Source organism: Lissotriton vulgaris, chromosome 1_2, assembly GCF_964263255.1.
Source record: "Lissotriton vulgaris chromosome 1_2, aLisVul1.2, whole genome shotgun sequence".
Taxonomy (NCBI): Eukaryota; Metazoa; Chordata; class Amphibia; order Caudata; family Salamandridae; genus Lissotriton; species Lissotriton vulgaris.
Window position 1 is genome coordinate 223,226,805 of NC_141686.1, and position 24,764 is coordinate 223,251,568.

A 24,764-nucleotide genomic window follows, 5' to 3' on the forward strand; every position below is an offset into this window, starting at 1 on the left:
AATATTAACTCTGTCAGCATGTCAGTTTACACTGTTCGTCAGGGTAGACTGCTTATTTAGGTCAATTGGGAACTTCACATAACTATTGTCATTGTTTTTCATGAAATGCTATGATAACTGAACAGTTCAGAAATAAATGAACATGCATTTTCTCAGTTTCACCACAGATTAATAAATACTAACAGCTCCAAACCATGTTGATATACACTTTGTATTTGATAATGATCTCCTTACTCTTTGCATGCACCATATTTCCTTAGACATAGAATGATCTGAAGCAAACTAAAAGTAACATTCGTTTTATGCTTGTTCTAGGGCATGGATGGAGACAACTGCACCAAAGTCACTGAGTTCTTTCTTTTGGGAATTACAGATGTTCCAAACCTTCAGGGGATTCTTTTTGTGGTCTTCCTGGCCATGTACACCATGACTGTGGTTGGTAATGTTGGCATTATACTTCTAGTCTGGCTCAGCCATCGTCTACAGACCCCTATGTACTTCCTACTCGGAATCCTTTCCCTTGTGGACCTCTGTTACTCTACAGTCACCATTCCCAAGATGCTGGTAAACTTCCTTACTGAAAGGAATACCATCCTGTTCCACGCATGTGCTGTACAACTCTTTGCCTTTTCACTTTTTGGGACAACGGAGTGTGTGCTACTCACTGTGATGGCATATGATCGCTACATGGCTATTTGTCACCCCTTAGCATATAATAGGGTCATGACCCGAAGAGTCTGCTTGCAGTTGGTTCTTGCAGCCTTCGTTTGTACTTTGTTCAACTCAGTTTTGAATGTTACTTGTGTATTCTGCCTCTCCTACTGTGGGCCTAATGAGATTCAGCATTTCTATTGTGATTTCCTCCCTATTTTAGATCTTGCCTACTCAGACACCTTTGCAACCAAGTTAGTGCTTTTCATCTCCTTCGACTTCCTAACCATAAGTGCTGTGTCAGTGATTGTGGCCTCCTATATGTCCATCATCTGGAGAATCCTGGCAATCCCATCCTCTCAGGGGAGGTTCAAGGCCTTCTCCACATGCTCCTCCCACTTTACATGTGTTGTCCTTTTCTATGGGGCACTTTTTTACTTGTATCTCAGACCCATATCTAGCTATTCCCTGGAAGACAACAAAGTGGCTTCAATGTCTTACACTGTGATTATTCCCATGCTGAATCCCATGATTTACAGCCTGAGGAACAAAGAGGTGAAAGATGCTATGAGGAGAGCCATCCACAAAAGACATTGTCCTTGATCCTTACTGGAATGATTGTCAATGTTTGCATCCTGTTCTTGCTATCGAGTTTTCACTTTCACATAAAAAAGACTATCTCAGATAGAATATTTCTCTTAATGACTTTTCATTATTTTCTTTCTTTTTCTTGATTTTGACTAAAATTCATCTCTCGAGATGACTTCCCGTAATGATGGTACAGCAAGGTGTAGCTTGTGCATGTGCTACCAGCACCGCTTTATAGATTTCACTTGCACCTTGCAAAATTCAATAATAATAATAATAATATTATTAATAATAATAATAATAATAACAACAAAAAATAACAATAATAGCTCTATTGGTATGCACAAGATTTGAACATTACGGTAGGGATGAATCAGTCACAGCAGAGATAGAAACTACAATCTTGATATTCTACTTTTTCCAGCCTATGTCTGAGGATCTTGCACATTAGCTTTGGTGCTCTAACCTGGGGAAATACCAAGGACTTAACTGCCTCTCAAAGAACTAAGGTGCATGTTAGCAAGAAGCTCGTTAAAATTATCGCTGTTTTAGCTGGAATTTCCTGCCGCTAAAACTGCTATAATGGGCTTGCTAATATGTGTTATAGAATTTCAATAGAAGCCCAAGTTAGATGTCCTGCAAATATTCTACTATTCTGTATTATTGCAAGTTTCCAGATAAAAACAGTGGTCTACTTGTGTCATTGGGCTATCACCCACAATTTATTAGGCCTCACAATATTTGCATATAAATAAGTTGGTACTTACATGTCTTCACGCCCCCATCAACCTCACTCTGTCAGGACTCTACCGCGATGACGCAACCAGCACAACGGGAACAACTAAATCGGCTTGGTGCAACATTGTCGGCCTGATGGTGCAGAAGTACTGTGAGCCAACAGAGAAGAACACACATCTAAATACGGTGGACAGACCACAGTCAGCTCAGCAGAGTAGTTGGCACTGCCAAGCGACGGCTGTAAGACCACCAAGATCTAAATCATGCACTTTATTTGGATACATGTGTCTCAGTGGTATGTAGGTCATACGTGCACGCCATCAAGGCAAATCCAGCTGGTGTGACCTGCATGGAACCAATTGTGCTCTCTTACACAAAAAATCCAGAAAACATCAAACTTTGGCTGTAATTACACTTTTTCCTCCAATTTCTACGAGGGAAAGATCCATAATATGCAGAGGTCTACAAAAATCCTACCAACCAGTAATCCGAAAATTCCCTCAATTAAAACAATACCACACTTGTGTGGTAGGGCCTATCACCTCAACAGAAACAGATGAAACTATAACCATATGAAGTCCATGTGATTTCCTCTTGGTCTTCACTTACTCCATGGATTCGTTTTTTTTTCTCGGGTAATAGGTCCAACCTCACAACAAGGTCTCTAGGTTTCAGAATACAAAAACAAACAAAAACAAACAAAACATTTTCCTTGGTAGAAAGAAAGACTGCTTGGGGGCCTTTAGGGGTAGAAGGCAGAACATATGATTGGATATATTGCCCCCATTATATTAAGTAGTAAATAAATTGTACCTTCTGTCTAGTGTCCAGAGGGGAAGAAACAATGATTTTACCTTTGTGGACTTTCCATTAGGCCACACCCAAGAGGACTTCTCCCCCTAAATGAATCCAGAGATTCTGGTTGTTGGTTCCCTGCTTGGGCATAATTTACTTATAGTGCTGCTGGATAGAGGGCATTGTCCCTTTTATTTCTGTCCCCATGTTATATTGATCAGTGCTTAGGGGCTAGGCTTTGCTCCAAGTTATGTACTCAATGAATGAGAAAGCAATGAACAAGAGTGTAGACTCTTAGGGGAGGTTTCAGACTCAGAAGTGGGGGGTTCTTCAATAAAACTTTGAAAGAACTGTGTTGAAAATGTGCAATATGCAGCAAAATGATTACTTAACTTTGCTTATCAAGAGGGCTGTTCAGTCACTAATGAATGTTCCAATATACTTGTGGTGAGGCAGGGACGGCTTAGTTTAGTCAGGGGTATTGTGTCTCTCCCAACCTAAACAAAGTTAATCAACTATGCACAAAGTCAGTAGGTCTAAATTGAATGTGATATAGCTTGCAAACATATGCATGCACAGATATGTACTTGAAGAGAAGAGCTATTGGTCCTGCTGCTTTTTGAGATGTCATCAGGGATGTCACTGATCATGTCATGAATGATGTAATATGTGACATCATCAGCAGTGGATTGCGGGCGCGTGAGATATAGTGAGTACAACTAACTATATCAGAGGAATTTCAATTGTTTTGTACGAGTGAAATGTCCAGCTAACTATAACACCCCTAAAACCTATGTTTTTTTTCAGTGAATGTCTAAGATTTTTTAAATGCTAATTCCTAACTATATCAGACCTGAAACCTATGGTTTTTTCAGTGAATTTCAAAGGTTTTTAAATTCTAATTCCTAACTATATCAGGCCTGAAACCTATATTTTTTTCAGTGAATTTCGAAGGTTTTGCAAATGACAATTTTTATATGTAATAATTGTTATATTTTTTTATACTGATTTACTACATGTTTTAAACTATTTCGTTTTAGAAATTTTATTTATTTAAATTAAATCATAATTACATTATACATCACATTACATAATATACTTTCTCAGAATGAATTACTTTAGTTTAAATACTTTGCAAATAGGTAGTAGACTTTTAAGTACAGTAGTTACAGTTGTTGCAATGGGCAAAATAATTTCAAACACAATGCAACATTGACCTCAATGTGAATTTCTAGTTAAATGCAATTAGTTACATTATGGATTACTTTTCTAACCACAGGACTGGATCCTAGATTCAGTCCTTGGACATCTACTGTAAACGGATGAGTAAAAGCGTATTAGTTACAGTAGTTATTTTTAAGGAATAATATTGTATTTTAAAAGTTGACACTTAAAAATCTTTTCACATAGAATCACTAATGTTATCCTACGGCAGGAAATTCATTTAGCAGGTAAGTAGTGCTATTGTCACTCTTTCTTACTCAGTGGTGGATCCTGGATCCAGCACTGGTGCATCTCCTGTCAACAGTTGAAATAATGCATTTCAGTCATACAGGTAATTTATTAGGAATATTTTTAGTTTGTGAAAATAGACACTTAGAAACTTTTCTGGTAAAAACCAGACAATGGATTCCTATGGAAGGAAATACAAGTTACTGGTAAGTATAGGTAGAATTACATTTCAGGGTCAGTGCTGGCTAAAAGATGCAGCACTGGGTTCTCTCCTGATAACAGGTGAGTAGATCGGAATTCGTAGTTCGGCTGATTTTAGAGGAATATTTGTACATTTCAAAAATCGACACTTAGAAACATTTCTGGTGAAAACCACACAATGGATTCCTATGGAAAGAAATACAAGTTACTGGTAAGTACACTTAGAATTACTTTTTAGGGTCAGTGCTGGGCTAAAAGATGCGGTACAAAAGGGGGTGTTGATGGACGGAGCATCTGAACCAATCAAACACTCACACCCAGTCAACAGATCTGGGTTTAATCCATCACTGTTCTTTAGCCCACTCTGCCACCCCAGTTCAGACATGGCCATATGCAAATCAGTCTGACCCTGTGCCTCTTGGGAACAGCCCAGCCCGAACTGCCAAGCCATGCCTTCCCTGGACCGGAAACAAGCTTCCAAGGACTGGGGGGCATATTATCAAGGGGGTTTATCTCTGCTTTTTTGGCTTTAAAAGCCAAGAAAGCGGAGATAAAATTATCTCCCTATTACCTAGCTGCCGCTAACACCAGTTAGCGACAGCTAGTAGGAGATAGCGACCATCTTGGGCCCCACTTTGCATGTCAGTGATATTTATCACTAATGAGATGCAAAGTGGGCGTGCCAAGATGTTAGCGACTGAAAACAGTCTCTAACATCGCTATCTCCTATTACCAACTTTTGGAGATATTCGCGCTAAGCGAGAATATCTCCAAAAGCTAACACCTGCCCTGAGCAGTTCTTAGCCATGTTATCCAATGGGAGGTGGATAACATGGCTAAGAGCATTAGCTCGCTAATGCATGAATATCGCTGACTTTTCAGCGATATTCATGCTTTGCGGCGATTTTTACCGCATTTGCGTTAAACCTTGGTAATACCAAGGTTTATGTGTGATAAAAATCGTCGATGTGCGGCGATAATTTTTGTCTCTAAACAAGTTAGAGACAAAAATTATCGCTAGTTGTTGGTAATATGCCCCTCGTTTCTGGCATTTCAGCCATCTTTAGCCCAGCTTGCTTGAATCCAGTGGCAAAGTGAGCAAGGGACACACGTTTGAGCATATCCTGCCAACTTATGACGAACAAAGCGGTAAAAAAGGGGGTGGTGATGGACGGAGCATCTGAACCAATCAAACACTCACACCCAGTCAAATTTGGTGTAATTCCGTTCTGCAGTTCGGGTTGTAGCTGCGGCTAAAGGTCCAATGGGAAATTGCATGGGGAAAACGTGTTTTGGGACCCCCTTTTTTCTATGCCCCTGCTTGACGAATCACCATGAAACCTTTAGGATAGGAGCGGACCGGAGCTGGCCATAAGTTGTGAAAAGTTTACGAAGATTCGTCAATCAGTGCCCAAGTTATCCCAAATAGAATGTTGCAGATTTTCTATGAATAATAGAACCTAACAATATCTACCTAATGTCCTTCAGGGACCTCCTGAGAAGGCCTAGGGGGTCAAAAAGTCTCTACCCTTCCCCCTTTTTATGTTCTCCACTTTTGTTTTTGGCTCTCTTCTGCCTCGGACACAAAATGGCGGCCAACACTTCCTGATTTCGACCGATTGGAATGTTGACAGACATCAAACAGCAAATCAGAATTCCGCTCGCGCACAGCTGATGCACGCAACGTGCGCACACGGGGTGAGCGCACGGTGCGCGCTTATATATATATATATTGTTTTCTTTTAATTTTCTCAGGAACTACTGGAGGGATTTACACCATTTAAGCAAAAGCGTGATCTGCGAATCAGACTCTACCATTTTGCCGTTCGGGCTGTAGCCGTGTCTAATCGTCCTACGGAAAAGACCATGGTGAAAACACGTTTTGGGTCCCTCTTTTTTCTCAGCACCCACTTGAAACATCCCCCCAAAACTTTCAGGGAAGGAGCGGAGCAGAGCAGGCCATCTTCTTCGAGAAATTCGCAAAGATTCATCAACCGGAGCCAAAGTTATTTCCCATAGAATGTTGCAGGTTTCCTATGGAAACTAGTTCCTAACTATAACTACCTACTGGATAAAAAAATATAGTGGGTCAGCTTCATAAATGACTTATTTCTGATTTGGAACGGCACAGAACAAGACTTTCAAAGTTTTTTTCAACTACTTAACAATAACCAAATAGGTTTGTCATTTACATACAAGATGAGCAGGACCCAAATTGCCTTTCTTGACACATTGATCTATATAGAAGATGATGAAATACACTCAACACTCTATCGAAAAGAAACAGCTACTTATAGCATGCTACTTGGGACAAGCCTCCATCCGAAGCCACTAATTGCTAGTATCCCATATGGGAATTTATGCGAATGAAGCAGAACTGCTTCAAAACCAAGGATGCTGAAGAAAAGATCGAAGAGACCATGGACAGATTAAAATCAAGAGGGTATAAAGACTCTACATTGAAAAAATGCAAAAGAAGAATTGATCAAAAGACAAGAGAGGAGATTTTGATACCAAAGATTAAAAAAAACAATGAAGAACAAAAACCACGCTTTATTTCGACATATAGTAAACAAAGTGGGAAAAAATATTGGCATCTGATTGAAAAAGATCCAGATATAGGGAAATTACTGGGAGCTAAACCTACAGTAACCTATAGAAAAGCAAGATCGTTGAAAGATATGTTAGTAAAAAGTTATTTCTCGCAACAACCAGACAGCAATTGGTTATTGGATCAACAAAATGGATTCACAAAATGTACTTCCTGCAAGGCGTGCAAAATTGGCAAGAATAAAAAATCAATTGTAGAACCGAATGGCAACACAATTGTGTTAAATGAGAAGATCAGATGTATCTCACAATATGCAATACTAGCAGCCCGTCCCGACGTTGTCCGGGTATGAATTGCTGCCGGCCAGTAGTATATTGTTTCGTAGGATTTCATTTTGATAGCATTTCTTATCTGTGACAGGCCTGTGAAACGCTCCGATTCACAGCGCACTGCTGATGCACTTAAGAGTGCGCGTTCAGTAGTTTGTGAACTCGAGTTTCCCTACTTTATTTTCCTTGCAATATTATATAGCGCGAACTCGACAACAAGGCATGAGCACAATTTACATTACAGAAGAACACATTGATTTGTGGTAGGCACGGTGAGACAAAGCGATTTGCCTGGAATCACAGGATGTTGAGATTCTAACGTAGCTCCCCATCTCTAAAGTTCGCAATTCTAGAACTTGTGGTGGGAGGTGTGTCTAAAAGTGTATGTCGGTGCTGGGCATTAATGAGAGAGACCTGTGCATTTTTTCCAATTGGTGGTGAAAAAATATGAGTATGTTGCTGGAGATGTGGGCCGCCATGCCACCAATGTACTTACGGGGGAGGGTAAACACCATTATTCCGCAAATTTCTTTCCGCATACCATCACTCTGCATACTTTCATTACGAAAGTACCATGACTCGGCAATGCCATTATAACGCATGGCATTACATTTTATATGCTTCTTACCACGCATACATTTACAACGAAATTCGTTGTAAATGCATGAATGGTAAAAGCATGTTTTTTAAAAATGTTTGGATAAGGCAAGTATGGGTATAGGGGTATATGTTTTGGGGTACTGAGGTATATGTTTTGGGGTGTTTGGGTATTTCAATGGATCAGATATAGTTTTGGGTTATTTGGGACAGGGGTATTTTTAGGGTTCAGGGCTAGGTTTGGGTTTTGGGGTATAGGGGTATTTTTAGGGTTCAGGGGTAGGTTTGGGTTTTGGGGGACAGGGGTATTTTAAGGATTCAGGGCTAGGTTTGGGTTTTGAGGTACAGGGGTATTTTTTGGGTTCAGGGCTAGGTTTGGGTTTTGGGATACAGGGGTATTTTAGGGTTCTGGGCTAGGTTTGAATTGTGGGGTACAGGGGTATTTTTAGGGTTCAGGGGTAGGTTTGGGTTTTGGGGTACAGGGGTATTTTAAGGGTTATGGGCTAGGTTTGGGGTTTAGGGTACAGGGGTATTTTAGGGTTCAGGGTAGGTTTGGGTTTTGGGGTACAGGGGTATTTTTAGGGTTCAGGGGTATGTTTGGGTTTTGAGGTACAGGGGTATTTATAGGGTTCAGGGCTAGGTTTTGGTTTTGGGGTACAGGGGTATTTTTAGGGTTTGGGGATAGGTTTGCGTTTTGGGGTACAGGGTAGATTTATAGGGTTAAGATGGGTTAGTGTTTAAGGGTGTTGGGGTATTTTATAGAGTAAGGGTGGGTTATGATTATGGGGTGCAGGGGTATTTAAAGTAGGGGTTGGCGGAATTGGCACGAACTTGGTACAATAAATCCGCAATATTTCGTTCCGTCACATTTCCAATTATTAAAACAGAAACCTCATATATTCAAGGTAAAATAACAAGTATTTCTACATGCTAAAATGCATATAGTCATTTCACAAAAGTGAAATTAGCTTCCAGCAAGCAGTGAGAGAGGTGATGATTTTGAGATCAAGCCCCTGCAAACCATTATGGGACGAGATTAGCAGTGGGAAGTGAATATTATAGTATCCAAATAATTCTACAAAGAGCTGCAGTTCACCTCGTTCTCCCCAGTTGTCCCCAAGAGGCAAATGCAATAGCATTTAAAATATTATACATCAAGCTACAGTTCACCTCATGGTCCCTAGATGTCCCTGATGATGCAAATGCAATAGCATAAAATATTACACATCAAGCTGCAGTTCACCTCATGTCCCTAGAAGTCCCTGATGATGCAAATGCAATAGCATTTAAAATATGATATATCAAGCTGCAGTTCACCTTGCCGTCCCTAGATGTCCCTGATGAGGCAAATGCAGTAGCATTTAAAATATTATACATCAAGCTGCAGTTCACCTCGTCGTCCCGAGATGTCCCTGATGAGTAAAATTCAAAAACATTGAAACCCTTTCATGAATGCTAAAAATTATGCTAAGCTTATCCCATAATGCTTTGCAGGGCCTTTTAGTTGTATTTTTGCCCACACTGTGCTTGGGGTGGTTCTAAGAGAATGGGACCTCCACTGAATTACTATTTAAAGGGAGCAGGAATGTATAGAACCTGGGAAGAAAAAACAACATTCGTGACGGAATGCCCCCAGCGATTGTCACGCCCCCAACACGCCCACAAGGGACTACTTTGCTGGCACGGTTCTTTTACATTTTAAATGTATATGGTGGGAGTCTGCATAGCCTATGTCCTTCTGCTGCAACTGCCCTTTCCAACGCTGTATTGGGTGTTGTGATTGGTGCTGTGGTTCCCGAGTTTACCTGGCCAAAAGGTGCAAGTTCTCTCTTTATAATAGTAGTATAGATATATTATTGAATGCAACCGTGGCAGCAAATATATTGGAAGTACGACTTGCACTTTGCATAAAACCATTTTGGAACACATTAGAGCGGTGAAAAATAAAGACACTTCATATGCGACCGCCAAACACATGATGGTATGTCAGAAGGGAGATTGGAGATCAATGTGTTATTATGGTATAAAAACTGTTACGTTGAATGATTGGGACGGGAACAGAACTAGAAAACTTTGTCAAATGGAATCCAAATACATTTTGAGACTCAAAACTAAGACCCCAAGAGGAATGAACTATGACGAGGAGCTTTACACACATTTGGAATAATATGAGTGATAAGATCTGAACTTTTAAGGGATAATTTTGTCTTGATAAATTGACTGTGGATACCAAATCCTGTAAACAATTGCGAATTGTGAATAATTGCATCAAAATACTAGAAAAATCTGTATTTTGGATAGAATAGAATACAATTGACATAACCGAATGCTGATATAATTATGAGTACTACACTCGAAAAACAGCATGGATATACAAACATATAATAGCAATGATAGTGATTTCATCTACTAAGATATGACACGTTGAAAATACCAATACTAAATTCTAATGTTATTAACAAACGTGTATAATGAAAAAAGTGTAGCAGATTATGTCAAACTGGAGATCAAAATCCTCCACGAAAGACAGCGATTGAAAATGAATAATTTTCTTTGTAAATTATTGGATACTAATGAATGGTGGCATAAAATACTCTAAAATGCCCAGAATGACACATAACAGCCATCTGGGCTTAAATAGTGTAGAAAGAGAAGACTCACTGACCGTGAGCAAAGCCGAATAGGCTGAAATGAGTTGGTTGCGATCTGTGCGAATAAATTAAGTTAATAACTTTCACTCCGGATTGCTGTGCTGTTTTGTATGCAATATATATATATACATCCACCCTTCAAAGCTATGAAAGGAAGAAGCCAACGCAGGGATTTAACAGGTGGGGTTCTATTTAATGGAAACTCAGGCAGCTGGGCATAATGCATTTCGGTGATGACACCTTCTTCAGACACCCCTCGCTGCCGCTCCTCATGTCCTCATGTCCGTAGTGCCCTGTTGCAATGTTCGAGATTGAATAACAAATCCATTTGTAGACGCCGCCCCAACCATGTGATCAACCGCTGAGTTGCAGGCAATGTCAAACTACAACTCCCAGAAGGCTATGTGTCTGGAGTGCGTGTTGTGGGTAACCAAAGCCATTTCTTTTCGTTGTTGGCGTTCACAAATCCGGGCATACTTGATGAAGTGATTTTTTTAAATGTCCTGACCCCTCGAGTCCCTGCAAAAACGCTCCAACCTTCAAAGCGCCGGTCCTCTGGGTTGTGAGTTGGCGAGATTGCACCAAACTCTCCCGTGTAGTCACGGGCTGCCTTTGGAGCAGTGTCCCTTGGCTTCAGCGCTGAGCGGGTGAGCTGCCTGAGCCCATACCTGAGCTGACTCCGTATCTGCAAACACAGAAGTGTACCAGGAAAGCAGGCAGCCTCTTAATGGACCGTGTCTGCGTCTTTCTGAGGTGTGGGAGGACACCTCACCTTGTGGAAATTGTGCCTGGATTTCTTAGATATATATTTATATATATATATATATTTTTATTTAATTCGGGATTCACTTCACCTTATTTTTGGGCACCAAATAGCACTTTATTCACTTTTTCATGAATGATCCAACTGTGTTCATAAATTTAGCATTTATGCCAGTATTAAGGAATGACCGGTACCTCCTAATTTGCATTGTGTAAATATATGAATTATATAAATGTATGTATAGATATATATTTTTTTACTATATATATTTTTACAAGAAAGTATTTTTTCATAGAAATGTGACATTTCTTCCTACTCGAGGAGAAGTGTATTTCAATCAGGTCTTGAAGAATGTATTTATAAAACATGTATTAATAATGACATTCATGCATTTATGCCATACACATTCTCTGAATCACCTTCTTGGTTGTTTAATTGTAAACCTTTATGTATAGGACATTACTGGCTTTTACTATAATTCAATTTTTCCCTTCAACCAGTTGGAAAATAGCATTACTCCGCTTTTGTTTTATTATTTACGAAGCGTAGTCTCTCTTCCAAAAGCACAATTTGTTGCATTCTCACCTTTTCTTTATGTCATTCACATTAAAGATCACGTGTTTGGAGTGCTAGCTGTTTGAAAGGTCCAGTAAAAAATGCAAACGTTGTCATGTGATCAAGCCACTCCGGTGGTGAAACGCGTTATGGCGGACTCTTGAAAAATAAACGCTACTTGTTTTTGCACTTATTCTGGGCTCGTGTCTGCTTCCTTGGTGCCTGCTGGAAACGCCTTGTTGCACCCGACCTTCTTAAGCAGCCTCGGGGATATATATATATATATATATATATATATATATATATATATATATATATATATATATATATATATATATATATATATATATATATATATATATATATACATTACCCACTGCCTGTCGCCAGTAGGTATATATAGTTAGGATTTTTTTGTCTATGGGACTTTTGAAAATTCTATGTCTAATAACTTTGGCGTTTGTGGACGGCATCGGCTGAAATTTTCAGGAAAATGGCACATTTTGTTTCTGAGCAGCCCCTGAAAATTTGGGGGGGGGGTTCGTCAAGGGGGGGCCGAGAAAAAAGGGGGGTCCCAAAACGCGTTTTTCCCATGTTAATTTCCATAGGGCGTTTGGCCTCACTTTTAGCTCGAACGGCTGAATGGATTTGCACGAAACTTGGCAAAATTGTAGGGACTGTTAGCCCGATGTGCCTTTGCTGGGTCTCAATGTATGTGCTCCAGTGGATTTTGAGAAATTAACGTTTTAAAAAATGTATATATCTGTGACAACGTCCCAGATAGCGCTCCAGATCGCGTACTTTTCGCGTCACGGAGCTTTGCGAAGCTATGCTGATTGGCTCTCCGGTGTCTGTCAACATTCTAAACAGTCCGGAGTGGCCGCCATCTTGTCTCTCGGTAGGATCGAGAGACAAGAAGAGGTGAAAAACAAAGGGGGAATTTAATGAAAGGGGGCAAGGTAGACCCCTCTTGACCCCCTAGGAATGATGTTGGGGTTATTAAAGGGTCCCGTGGGGAAAATTAAAAAAATTTGATTTTTCACGGTAGAAGCGCTTCTCGGTTCGCAAATTAACGGCTGAATGGATTTGCACGAAACTTGGCAAAATTATAGAGACTGTTAGTCCGATGTGCCTTTGCTGGGTCTCAATATATGTGCTCCAGTGGATTTTGAGAAATTAACGTTTAAAAAACAGGTATATCTGTGACAGCGTCCCAGATAGCGCTCCAGATCGCGTACTTTTCGCGTAACGGAGCTTTTGCGTAGCGAAGCTGATTGGCTCTCCGGTGTCTGTCAACATTCTAAACAGTCCGGTGCGGCCGCCATCTTGTCTGTCGGTAGGATCGATAGACAAGAGGAGGAGAAAAACGAAGGGGAAATTTAATGAAAGGGGGCTAGGTAGACCTCTCTTGACCCCCTAGGAATGATGTTGGGGTTATTAAAGGGTCCCGTGGGGCAAATAATAAAAATTTGATTTTTCGCGGTAGAAGCGCTTCTCGGTTCGCAAACTGGTAGCGAAACGTGAATTCACCATTTTGTGTTTCGATTTCATTAAATTACTAGGTATAAGGGGGTACGGGAGACGTATCCTGACCCCTTTTGTTTTCTGAGGGTGGCTGAGGAGTCTCATATATGTTGATACATGTCTTCCAGCGGCTGTGCGTGAGCGTTTTTTTTTTTGTTGCGTGACGTCTGTTAACGTTCGATTCGATGGAAATCAGGAACTGTTGACCGCCATGTTGTCACTGCGAGTAAATATTTTGTTTTAAATAATTGTTATAAATTAATCCTTATTGATAAACATTGTCTGCGCCATCTTGTCTTTTTTGCAATGCCACACTTTTGTTGAGCACGGCAGCCATTTTAGATGCCTTGACCAGACCCACTCTCTGCACGCAGCCGATCCTCAGCATGGCTCCTCACCCTCGCAAGCATCTCCCCCACGCACTGGTCACCCCCGCTCTCTCTCTCATGCATGGGCCAGAAACCTCCTCCCATGTGCGCTGCTCTTCCCTGAGAATAACACCCTGTGCCCGCCCGACACCACCCTTTCACCCTATTCACTACGGCACCCTCTGACACTCTTCTTCCTCTGTGTCCGATTGTTCAGGCCGGTCCCAGGCTATCACCTAGCCCTGCAGATGTAGTTTATGGCCCCAGCTGTAGAGAATCACCCCTCTTCAAAGGAGTTACAGTAGATCTGTCACACCACACGCGTTACTACTATCTGATAACCATCCTGTATTGTGCTTGGGGAGGGGATTCTCACTGTGAGGGTGTGTGGGACCGAGCCTGAAGCGATAGATTCCAGGGATGCCTCTTTGTACATCAAAGTTTTTACAATTATGTGTCACATTATAAATATATAGTACTCCAACAAAGTAGGATTATAACACTTTAATAACTTTTAAATATATAGAACGCAACAAAAACAGTAAATACATTTAAACATTTGTTTGAAAAAAGAAGCAACAATGGTCAGTAGCTGTGTTTTGTGCGAATAGTCCCAAGGCAGCACAACGTGCTGAGTTCTGGAGGGCACCCAGGTGATGTTACCTGGGTGCCGCACTGGTTTTTGGTATCCTACAATGCAACTCCGAAAAATGGCGTGGGGCGTCCCGGGGGGTGCGCGGGGAGGCCTCGTCAGTAGCGGTCTGTTGTGCGAATAGTCCCAAGGCAGCAGAACGCGCTGAGATGTGGATGGCACCCAGATGATGTCCAGTAAGTTGTCGCACTGGTTTTGGCATCCTACAATGCTGCTCCGAAAAACGGCGTGGGGTGCCCCGCGGGGGGGATGGGAGGCGTTGTGAACAGGTCTCCCCAGGTGGAGGCTCGTCGGCTGTACTGGGGCGCCCCTTTACCGTTTCAGTTGCTATTCCGCCCGCTTTTGCTACACTGTGCCTCATCCGCCATTCAGCTGTTTATCGCCCGCTCTTGCGGCTACAGAGTCTCGCTCACCATGTAGTTGAGTTGCGCCCACTCTTGCGGTGCAGCGATAGGCGGCTGCCACAGGACTCTTAAAATGGCGGACGGCTCTTCGGATTTGGGCCTGGTCCACTAACATGGCCCTGGGACACCTTGGAACTCGGACGTCCCCTGAGCCTTGAAGATTTTACAAAAGTCTTGGAGGCTCCCGACTCCTGCAGGCTTCCGGTGGGGAGCGGCTGCCATGATTGCTCGCGGAATGACCACGACGGAGCCACGAGATGGTGGTGCTCTCAGGCTGACGCCAGCTTTAGTCTGAAACATCTAGAAACAAGGTGGGGCTTTCATCGTTTGGGAAAAAAAAATGTTTTAATCCAATGAAAAGTGATATTTTTAGGTCATATGATCAAGCCTTCCATCATTAGGAAACCAAAAGTAAAATTAACCAATGAAAAGTTTTATAAAGAAGTCACATAACCTGTTATGCTTACGTTACGTGCTGCTACAAAAAGCGTAGAAAATCCGTTGGCACGTGAGGCGGCGTCAGTAGCGGACCGATGTGCGAATAGGCCGAAGGCAGCACAACGCGCCGAGATCCGGATGGCACCGAGGTGGTGTCCAGCAAGTTGCACTGGTGTGGCCATCCTACAATGCTGCGCCGAAAGTCGGCGTGGGGTGCCTCTGGGGGGGGGAGGTGGCGCAAACTGGCCTCTCTCACCTCCCCAGGTGGAGGCACCTCATCTGCAGTGCGGCGCCCCTTAGCGTTTCACTCGCCGTCCAGCAGAGTTGCGCCCGCACTTGCTGCTACAGTAGGCCGAAGGCAGCACAACGCGCCAAGATCCGGATGGCACCGAGGTGGTGTCCAGCAAATTGCCGCACTGGTGTGGCCATCCTACAATGCTGCGCCGAAATTCGGCGTGGGGCGCCCCGTTGGCCTGTGAGGTTGTGTCAGTCAGTGGGGGCTGTTTGAGAAAGCAATGTGATGCTGTGCGTCGCCCCCAAGATGGAGGCTCCTCGGCTGCAGTGGGGCGCCCCTTGGTGTTTCACTCAATATCCAGCTGAGTTGCGTCTGCACTTGCGGCTACAGTAGGCCGAAGGAAGCACAACGCGCCGAGATCTGGATGGCACCGAGGTGGTGTCTAGCAAGTTGCTGCACTGGTGTGGCCATCCTACAATGCTGCGCCGAAAGTTCCATGGTCCGGCGGAACTATTTTCCTTTTCCTTTCTGCATCTTGTCCCACAATCCGTTTAACCTTTTGACACGACCAGGTCCCTGAATGTGTGCAGGGGGACGCTATTGATTGAATCAAAATGGCGGCTTCACACAAAGCTGACTCAAGCGTTGCTGGTGATGCTATACAGACAAAAAATGGTTTTCAGTTTGTACATTCTTCAGGATATTTCCATCCAAGTCTGCTTGAGAGTTTGTAGAACAATGGCTTTAGATCTTGCCCTCCCCTCTTTTGACTGTTGGTCTTGTTGCCTATGTCTTCTGTTGTCATTTAACTGAACCTTTTTTGACTGCCGAAAGGGGTTCTGGTCCAACCGCTGGTTGGTGGAGATATTTTGACTATATCCTGGACCTGCCCGGCCTCGCCCAAAATGGCGCCGGTATAAATGGGACTCGTACCTCCTTGTTGTGTACTGGTTGCACAACCTTGATATCACGAGATACGTATGCAGTTTTGAAGCACATGGCCGGCGGGAATGAGAATTGATTGAATATTTCGACTTCCCTATTGATATTAAGTTCTGATGTGTTATTAATTACTGTACTATTGAAAGTTCGAATTAACGTCACCCATGGTACTTGCCCGCAAATGTATATCTAGATAATTTTATTGTAAGTTGCCCTGTCGTATTTTAATTACAAAATGTACGTCCACCAATTCCGCAACTGTTAGACACCTTAGTTCTTGCAACCTAATGGCCCGCTCGTTGCGTTCCTCTACAGTGTAAATGTCTCCTCATCATATACGATTCCAGTTTGCTCCGTTGCCGGCCCACGTGGTTATAGGCCCGTATTTGTATACTGATATTTTCACAATAAAGGTTTTTAAAACAAAACATGGTAGTAGTGTTTACATTGGTAAAGTTTTTAATTTTAGTCACTGTTTTCGAATCAGTAAAAGGCACGTGAAATAAAGCAGTCCAATTACATGACGATTAAAAGGTATAATACGCAGGAACGCAGTAAAGATAAATGGTCAAGGGCTGTTGTGTTTTTTACTCCTGCAACATAAAGTGATCGATAAGAATCTGATATTCGGGCGTATCGGCGACTAAGACAGCAGGCCGAGCATCTTTTGCTCAACGGCTCCGTCATGGGACAAAGAAACGCCCTTCTGCTAGAAAAAGACATATATTTTACTTGCAGGACAGTTGTAAATTTTCCGGGAAAATACATTAGCCTGGAACATTATAACATATATGTTTAAGAAAAAATAATGTTCGAAAGCAATAAAAAGCGTAATTTCTAGGTCATATGACCAAGCCTTTCATCATTAGTATAACAAAAGTAAAATGAACCAATGAAAAGTTTCATTAACAAGTCACATGACCTGTTATGCTTACGTTACGCGCTGCGCGCCGCGCCCCGGATCCCTTCCGGGAAGCTGCGCTTCGCGCACTGGAGTACTTCCGGGTGCGCTAACGCGGCGTGTCATATAACGCATTACGGGACAACGTAGGTCCAGAATATAGTCAAAATGTCTCCACCAACCAGCGGTCGGAACACAACCCCTTTCAGCAGTCTAAAAAGTTCTGTTAAATGACAACAGAAGGGGCAGGCAACAAGAACCATCAGTCAAAGAGGGGAGGGCAAGTTCTTCCCTACCGGGTCACGTTGGGGCGCTACCGGAACTGATCGAATTGGTAGTCTACAGTGTTTCTGGATGTTTCAGACTGAAGCTGGCGTTAGCATGAGAGCACCACCATCTCGTATCTCAGTCGTGGCCATTCCACGAGCAATCATGGCAGCCGCTCCCCACCAGAACCCTGCGGGAGTCGGGGGCCCCAAGACTTTTGTAGAATCTTCAAGGCTCAGTGGACGCTTTTGCGAATGGGGCCCAAGCCCTAGCAGACAAGCGTCCGAGTTACAAGGTGTCCCATGGCCATTTTAGTGGACCACACCCAAATCTGAAGAGGCGGCCGCCATTTTGAGAGTCCTGTGGCAGCCGCCTATAGTTGCATCGCAAGAGCGGGAGCAACTTAACTACATGGTGAGCGAGACGCTGTAGTCGCAAGAGCGGGCAGTAAACAGCTGAATGGCGGAAGAGGCACAGTGTAGCAAAAGCGAACGTAATGGCAACTGAAACGGTAAAGGGGCGCCCCACTACAGCGTGTCTTCAGGTCAAACGGATTGTGGGATAAGGTCCAGAATGGAAGAGTCATCAAAAGGCAAAAAGTTCCGCCGGACCCCGGGAGCCGGCCGCCTATGTCGGGGGCGATCTTAGGCCACGTCAGGGCAACACGACTTGGGGAGGGGGCAGAAGTCAAGCGCACCCTCCCAGTCCGCGCCACCACATCGTATGTTGAAAATCTGAAGCCATCGTTCTACAAACTCTCAACCAGCCTTGGATGAAAAATCTTGAAGAATGTACAAACTGAAAACCAGTTTTTGTTTGCATAGCATCAGCAGCAACGCTTGCTATCAGAATGCATGAGTTTCATGCTCGATCGATTGAGCTAGCCGGATCAGGCAACAAAAAGTATAAAATAGTTATGTAAATAGTTATTTAATCAAATGTTTTACCCTGTTACTTTGCTGGTGTGTTGTATATATTTATAATATTTGCATAGAGTTTATCGTTATTTTGGGCGGGGTGGGTGGCGGAGCCGAGCTGTTTTGCAGCCATCATGGTGTGGAGCTCAGTTCATCTCACTAGTTTCGTATTTCTCATGAAGGGTTGTTCCTAATGTTTCTATTTTAGCGAGGTCAAAAAGAGATCCCATTAGTGGCCTACTGATTTTGCTCGATAATTTTTTTTTTAAACACGATTTTTCACTATCTGCAAAGACTAAACAGAGTATTGCGGCTTTGTGCTTGTTAGTAAATAGAGAATGAACCAAAGAGAATAAATTCTAAAATAGTAAATGCTTGGATAACAATCAATCAAATGGAGAGACAAGCAGGCACGACGGATTACAACGGGGGCAAAGGCCTGCGTTAACTACCCTTCACTATCTGCAAAGAGAGAGTACTTCTAAGATAAAAGAGGGGGGGGGCAGCGTTTAAAGCACATCAGCGTGCATAAACACGAAAATGTTTTTACCTATCACGTACTTGACATTTGACAGCTTTTGATATTTGTTATTAAAAAACCATTGAAATTCAATGAAAAAACAATAGGTTTTAGCCCATATATAGTTAGGGATTAGCATTTTCAAAACCTTATTTTACTCGCATAAAACCATTGAAATTCGCATATATAGTTAGATGCGCTAACTATATATCGCGCACCCGCAATCCACTGCTGATGATGTCACATATTACATCATTCATGACATGCTCAGTGACATCACTGATGACATCTCAAATGACATCACTGATGACATCACTGATGACATCACTGATGACATCTCAAATGACATCACTGATGACATCACTGATGACATCACTGAAGACATCTCAAATGACATGTCTGATGACATCTCATTTGACATCTCATTTAACATTACTGAGCACATCACTAATGACATCATTCATGTGATAATACGATGAACCTCTTCAGACTCTAATATAACCTAAGATACACTCAGTGTAAACAGACACTCACAGACTGTCACTCATCCATGGAGTTACTCACACACCTAGTCAGTCATGCAAAGAATCAATCACACCTCCATTTCCTCTACTATACAGTTATACACATCTTACGTATTCAAACATATACTAACACATATTTACTCTCTTATACAATCCCTGATACAAGTTCACAATGATCCATACAGCCACTCACACATTCACTGGCTCTTATGCACAGTTATTTATATATGTCAACTCTCACATGTACTGTGTTTTACATATGTACTTACTTTGACATGTAGCACTGAGATATCCATTCACTCACCAATACACTCATGCACACAGTCAACCGCCCATACAGCTGTTTCCACATGCACTTTTAACCCATACATCATGTGAATCAACTGCTCACACATCTATGCACAAAGTCATACACCTCCCAGTCACCCACACACACTCAGTCTCCCATACAGATACTTGGGCAACCAATCAATAACCCATATAGTTACTCATATAGCTACTGATCAACACATGCAGCAGTTTACAGAACAACAGACATAATGATGCACAAATTAAGACAGTTTAGTCACTAACCCATGCACTCAGTGAGACACATTTAATCACTCACTCATACAGTCAGTCATGCACCTACTAAATCCTTCATCCAGACACTTATACATCCACTCATTCTTCAATATGTAATACATATTTTAACTTTACAGAAACATACAGTCAATGGATGATGTCATCAGTGATGTCATCAGTGATGTCATTTGAGATGTCATCAGTGATGTCATCAGTGATGTCACTGAGCATGTCATGAATGATGCAATATGTGACATCATCAGCAGTGGATTGCGGGTGCGCGATATATAGTTAGAGCATCTAACTATAAATGCGAATTTCAATGGTTTTATGCGAGTAAAATAAGGTTTTGAAAATGCTAATCCCTAACTATATATGGGCTAAAACCTATGGTTTTTTCATTGAATATATATATATATATATATATATATATATATATATATATATATATTTTTTCTCCAAGAATGCGGCACTCAGCGTTTGTAAGATTTAAACAGCTTTACTTTATTTCTCCAGCTCAATTAGCAGTAAGGGTGCATTATGGGACTAGTATTCAATTATATTTCAAAATGAAAATGCAACCCATATAAGAGACTATTGTTTGAAATATCGTCAAAAAACGTTACAAATATCACTCTCCATATAATAGAACCAGACGAAATGAACTGTTAGAAGCGCGTAAAGCAGCGCGAGAAATGACAAATGATAAAAGGTATCAGGCTACTGTTAATTATTGAAGAACGAGCAAACACTGACGAGAAGAATAATGTCATGCTGACAATGGGCACTATACTCGGTACAATAGATACTGTCTACATATGATGAAAATATGAGATTGTAATCATGATGTGCGGGTAAGGCAGAGCGTGTGTATACATATTGGACTATTGAGATTTGTATATACTATGATCACACGTTGCATTTTCATTTTGAAATATAATTGACTACTAGCTAGTCCCATAATGCACCCTTACTGCTAATTGGGATAAATAGTGGTCATAGAAAAAAAGCTCACTTACCGTGAACAAAGCCTGTGATGGCTGAAACGCGTTGGTCCGAGCTGGAGAAATAAAGTAAAGCTGTTTAAATCTTACAAACGTTGAGTGCCGCATTCTTGGAGAGAAAATTGTTATTGGGTCCTGATCCGGCCCCATTGCAGAGCACCCACAGTTGAGCGCACAGAGTCTGAGGATCGCTTTGGTGGATAATATATATATATATACATATATATATTACCTACTGGCGGTCGCCAGTAGGTATATATAGTTAGGATTTTTTTCCTATGGGATTTCTGAAAATTCTATGTGGAATAACTTTGGCGTTTGTGGATGGAATTAACAAGTGGAATTACATGCCACTATACAACAGAGATTCCTCCTTGATACTTGAATTATGCATGAAGCTGAAGGAATGGCTTTTTGAGAAGTTCCCCTAGGTAAAGCAAGGCTCGCACCTGCTCAGCGCCAGGATCCCCTCACAGGTGATAGTACACTCTACAGATCTGCATAAAAAACCATAACATAACATTCTCAACCAAGTTTCTCCCCTTCTTCCGTAATGTGATGAAAGAGTGTCATTACAAATTCACCGCAAATGTGAGGACTACCTAAGAGAACGTAAGCCTCAACATGATCAGGAACATTTACCAGTCTTTGTGAGGTCCTAGATAAAATATATCTCTGAGCGTAAATATTTTCCCAAGGAGGGGGAGAAATTGATTAATTGTATTTGTTCTGTCATAGTGTAATACATATCTCTCATCTCTCATGTTACTCAATGTGAATCATGATTAGCACATCCAGGGCAGTTTTTAGATATCGCAAATAGACAGTATAGTTTTTGCTGTCTGTTGTTGAACACCTCGGGCTGATTACAATGCGTCTCGGAGGGCTCGAACTGCCGGTTGGAGCCTTCCTAGTCACATTGAAATCGGCTCCTCTGTATAATTTCTGACCAACTCATTAAGAAATAGGCGGTCAGAAAGTAAACCTGGTGGTGATTTCGGCGACCTTCCGACGGGCTCAGAGAGCCTGTTTGCCAGTCGGAATCTGGCCAGCAATATCAAGGGCGGGCCTTTCTGCCGTTGGGATTACAATGCATGGTTTCCAACATGGTTGCCATGCCTTCGTGTCCGACATGGAAACCATGTTGGAAAGCATTGTTCGGTGTCACCCAGTAGGGCCCCCTTTGATGCACGTCCTCTAATTGGAGGCGAGTGGGTACCAGGTGCCCCCCTGTTGATCCCTGCATCTTGTGGCAGGCACCTTGAGGTGCCTACCACGAGGTACAGGGATGGACCACACCCCCTATTTCACTATAGGAGCATGAATTATGGCTGTTTTACAGCCAAAATGCATACTTCCATAGTGAAATGTAGGAATGTGACCAAACAGTGTCAGGTCGCATCCTAATGAGGACATCTGGACTGCCAACTCGGTGTCATTTGGTTTGAGGACCCATTCCTTACTGCTGATTGGATGTCTTTCTCATCTTTCTCACTTCCCTGCTCCTGATTCAATGGTGTTCTTGCCTATCGTTTTGTTTGTTCCAAACATGATAATTTAAGGTATCAACATGTTTGATTGGGCAACATGTATCCTTCCATTGCTGACATGAGATATAGCATTGCAGGACCTATGAAAGACTGTTGTTTTCTCTCCCTCCAATTCTCGTCATGCTTCTTTTATCGCCCCCACCTCCCCTATCCCCTCTCTTTCATACAATTGAGATGAACCCGATTAGAGATGTCAAAAGTGTGCTAACAGTATCTGTTTCCATTTATTTTGAGGGCCTTCATAGACACTCTGCTCCAATCTTATCAAGAGGAAAAGAGTTCTTATCATTGACAAAGGAAGGAGACCTCATCCAAATAGAGGAATGGTTTGGAGAGCCTTTTCCAGTGGCAGAAGTAGTTAACCATTTTGGATTTAGGTCTTCTGTGAATTTGTACCGGAAGGTGAATAGAAAAAGGTGTAAAAAGAGATTGGTTTAGGGTGACAAAGTAGACATTAATGACTGATACTAAGTCTCCAATTGGGTGAGAATACGTCTCCAATTACTGGTTATTGCCTAAGGTGCAGGTTGTGGTCCAAATGTTAGTGGAATAATTTGGTCTGCAGGCTAACATTTGGAACTAGCTTTCTTAATGAGAAATATTAACTCTGTCAGCATGTCAGTTTACACTGTTCGTCAGGGTAGACTGCTTATTTAGGTCAATTGGGAACTTCACATAACTATTGTCATTGTTTTTCATGAAATGCTATGATAACTGAACAGTTCAGGAATAAATGAACATGCATTTTCTCAGTTTCACCACAGATTAATAAATACTAACAGCTCCAAACCATGTTGATATACACTTTGCATTTGATAATGATCTGATTACTCTTTGCATGCACCATATTTCCTTAGACATAATGATCTGAAGCAAACTAAAAGTAACATTCGTTGTATGCTTTTTCTAGGGCATGGATGGAGACAACTGCACCAAAGTCACTGAGTTCTTTCTTTTGGGAATTACAGATGTTCCAAACCTTCAGGGGATTCTTTTTGTGGTCTTCCTGGCCATGTACACCATGACTGTGGTTGGTAATGTTGGCATTATACTTCTAGTCTGGCTCAGCCATCGTCTACAGACCCCTATGTACTTCCTCCTCGGAATCCTTTCCCTTGTGGACCTCTGTTACTCTACAGTCACCATTCCCAAGATGCTGGTAAACTTCCTTACTGAAAGGAATACCATCCTGTTCCACGCATGTGCTGTACAACTCTTTGCCTTTTCACTTTTTGGGACAACAGAGTGTGTGCTACTCACTGTGATGGCATATGATCGCTACATGGCTATTTGTCACCCCTTAGCATACAATAGGGTCATGACCCGGAGAGTCTGCTTGCAGTTGGTTCTTGCAGCCTTCGTTTGTACTTTGTTCAACTCAGTTTTGAATGTTACTTGTGTATTCTGCCTCTCCTACTGTGGGCCTAATGAGATTCAGCATTTCTATTGTGATTTCCTCCCTATTTTAGATCTTGCCTACTAAGACACCTTTGCAACCAAGTAAGTGCTTTTCATCTCCTTCGACTTCCTAACCATAAGTGCTGTGTCAGTGATTGTGGCCTCCTATATGTCCATCATCTGGAGAATCCTGGCAATCCCATCCTCTCAGGGGAGGTTCAAGGCCTTCTCCACCTGCTCCTCCCACTTTACATGTGTTGTCCTTTTCTATGGGGCACTTTTTTACTTGTATCTCAGACCCATATCTAGCTATTCCCTGGAAGACAACAAAGTGGCTTCAATGTCTTACACTGTGGTTATTCCCATGCTGAATCCCATAATTTACAGCCTGAGGAACAAAGAGGTGAAAGATGCTATGAGGAGAGCCATCCACAAAAGACATTGTCCTTGATCCTTACTGGAATGATTGTCAATGTTTGCATCCTGTTCTTGCTATCGAGTTTTCACTTTCACATAAAAAAGACTATCTCAGATAGAATATTTCTCTTAATGACTTTTCATTATTTTCTTTCTTTTTCTTGATTTTGACAAAAATTCATCTCTCGAGATGACTTCCCGTAATGATGGTACAGCAAGGTGTAGCTTGTGCATGTGCTACCAGCACCGCTTTATAGATTTCAATTGC

The 24,764-nt window shown here is 42.0% G+C and overlaps 1 protein-coding gene and 1 pseudogene across 1 annotated transcript; both read left to right on the forward strand.

Moving 5' to 3' along the window:
* Nucleotides 1-318: 318 nt before the first annotated feature.
* On the forward strand, nucleotides 319-1,254 carry LOC147735077 (olfactory receptor 8U3-like). The gene has a single exon (XM_086952602.1). It carries the CDS (start codon nucleotides 319-321, stop codon nucleotides 1,252-1,254), a length of 936 nt encoding a protein of 311 aa, XP_086808728.1.
* Nucleotides 1,255-23,594: 22,340 nt separating this feature from the next.
* LOC147735078 (olfactory receptor 8U3-like) lies at nucleotides 23,595-24,530 on the forward strand (annotated as a pseudogene).
* The last annotated feature ends 234 nt before the right edge of the window (nucleotides 24,531-24,764 follow it).

Excerpts from the sequence above, each read along its gene's own strand:
- LOC147735077 (XM_086952602.1), top strand. The coding sequence starts at position 319 with ATGGATGGAGACAACTGCACCAAAGTCACTGAGTTCTTTCTTTTGGGA.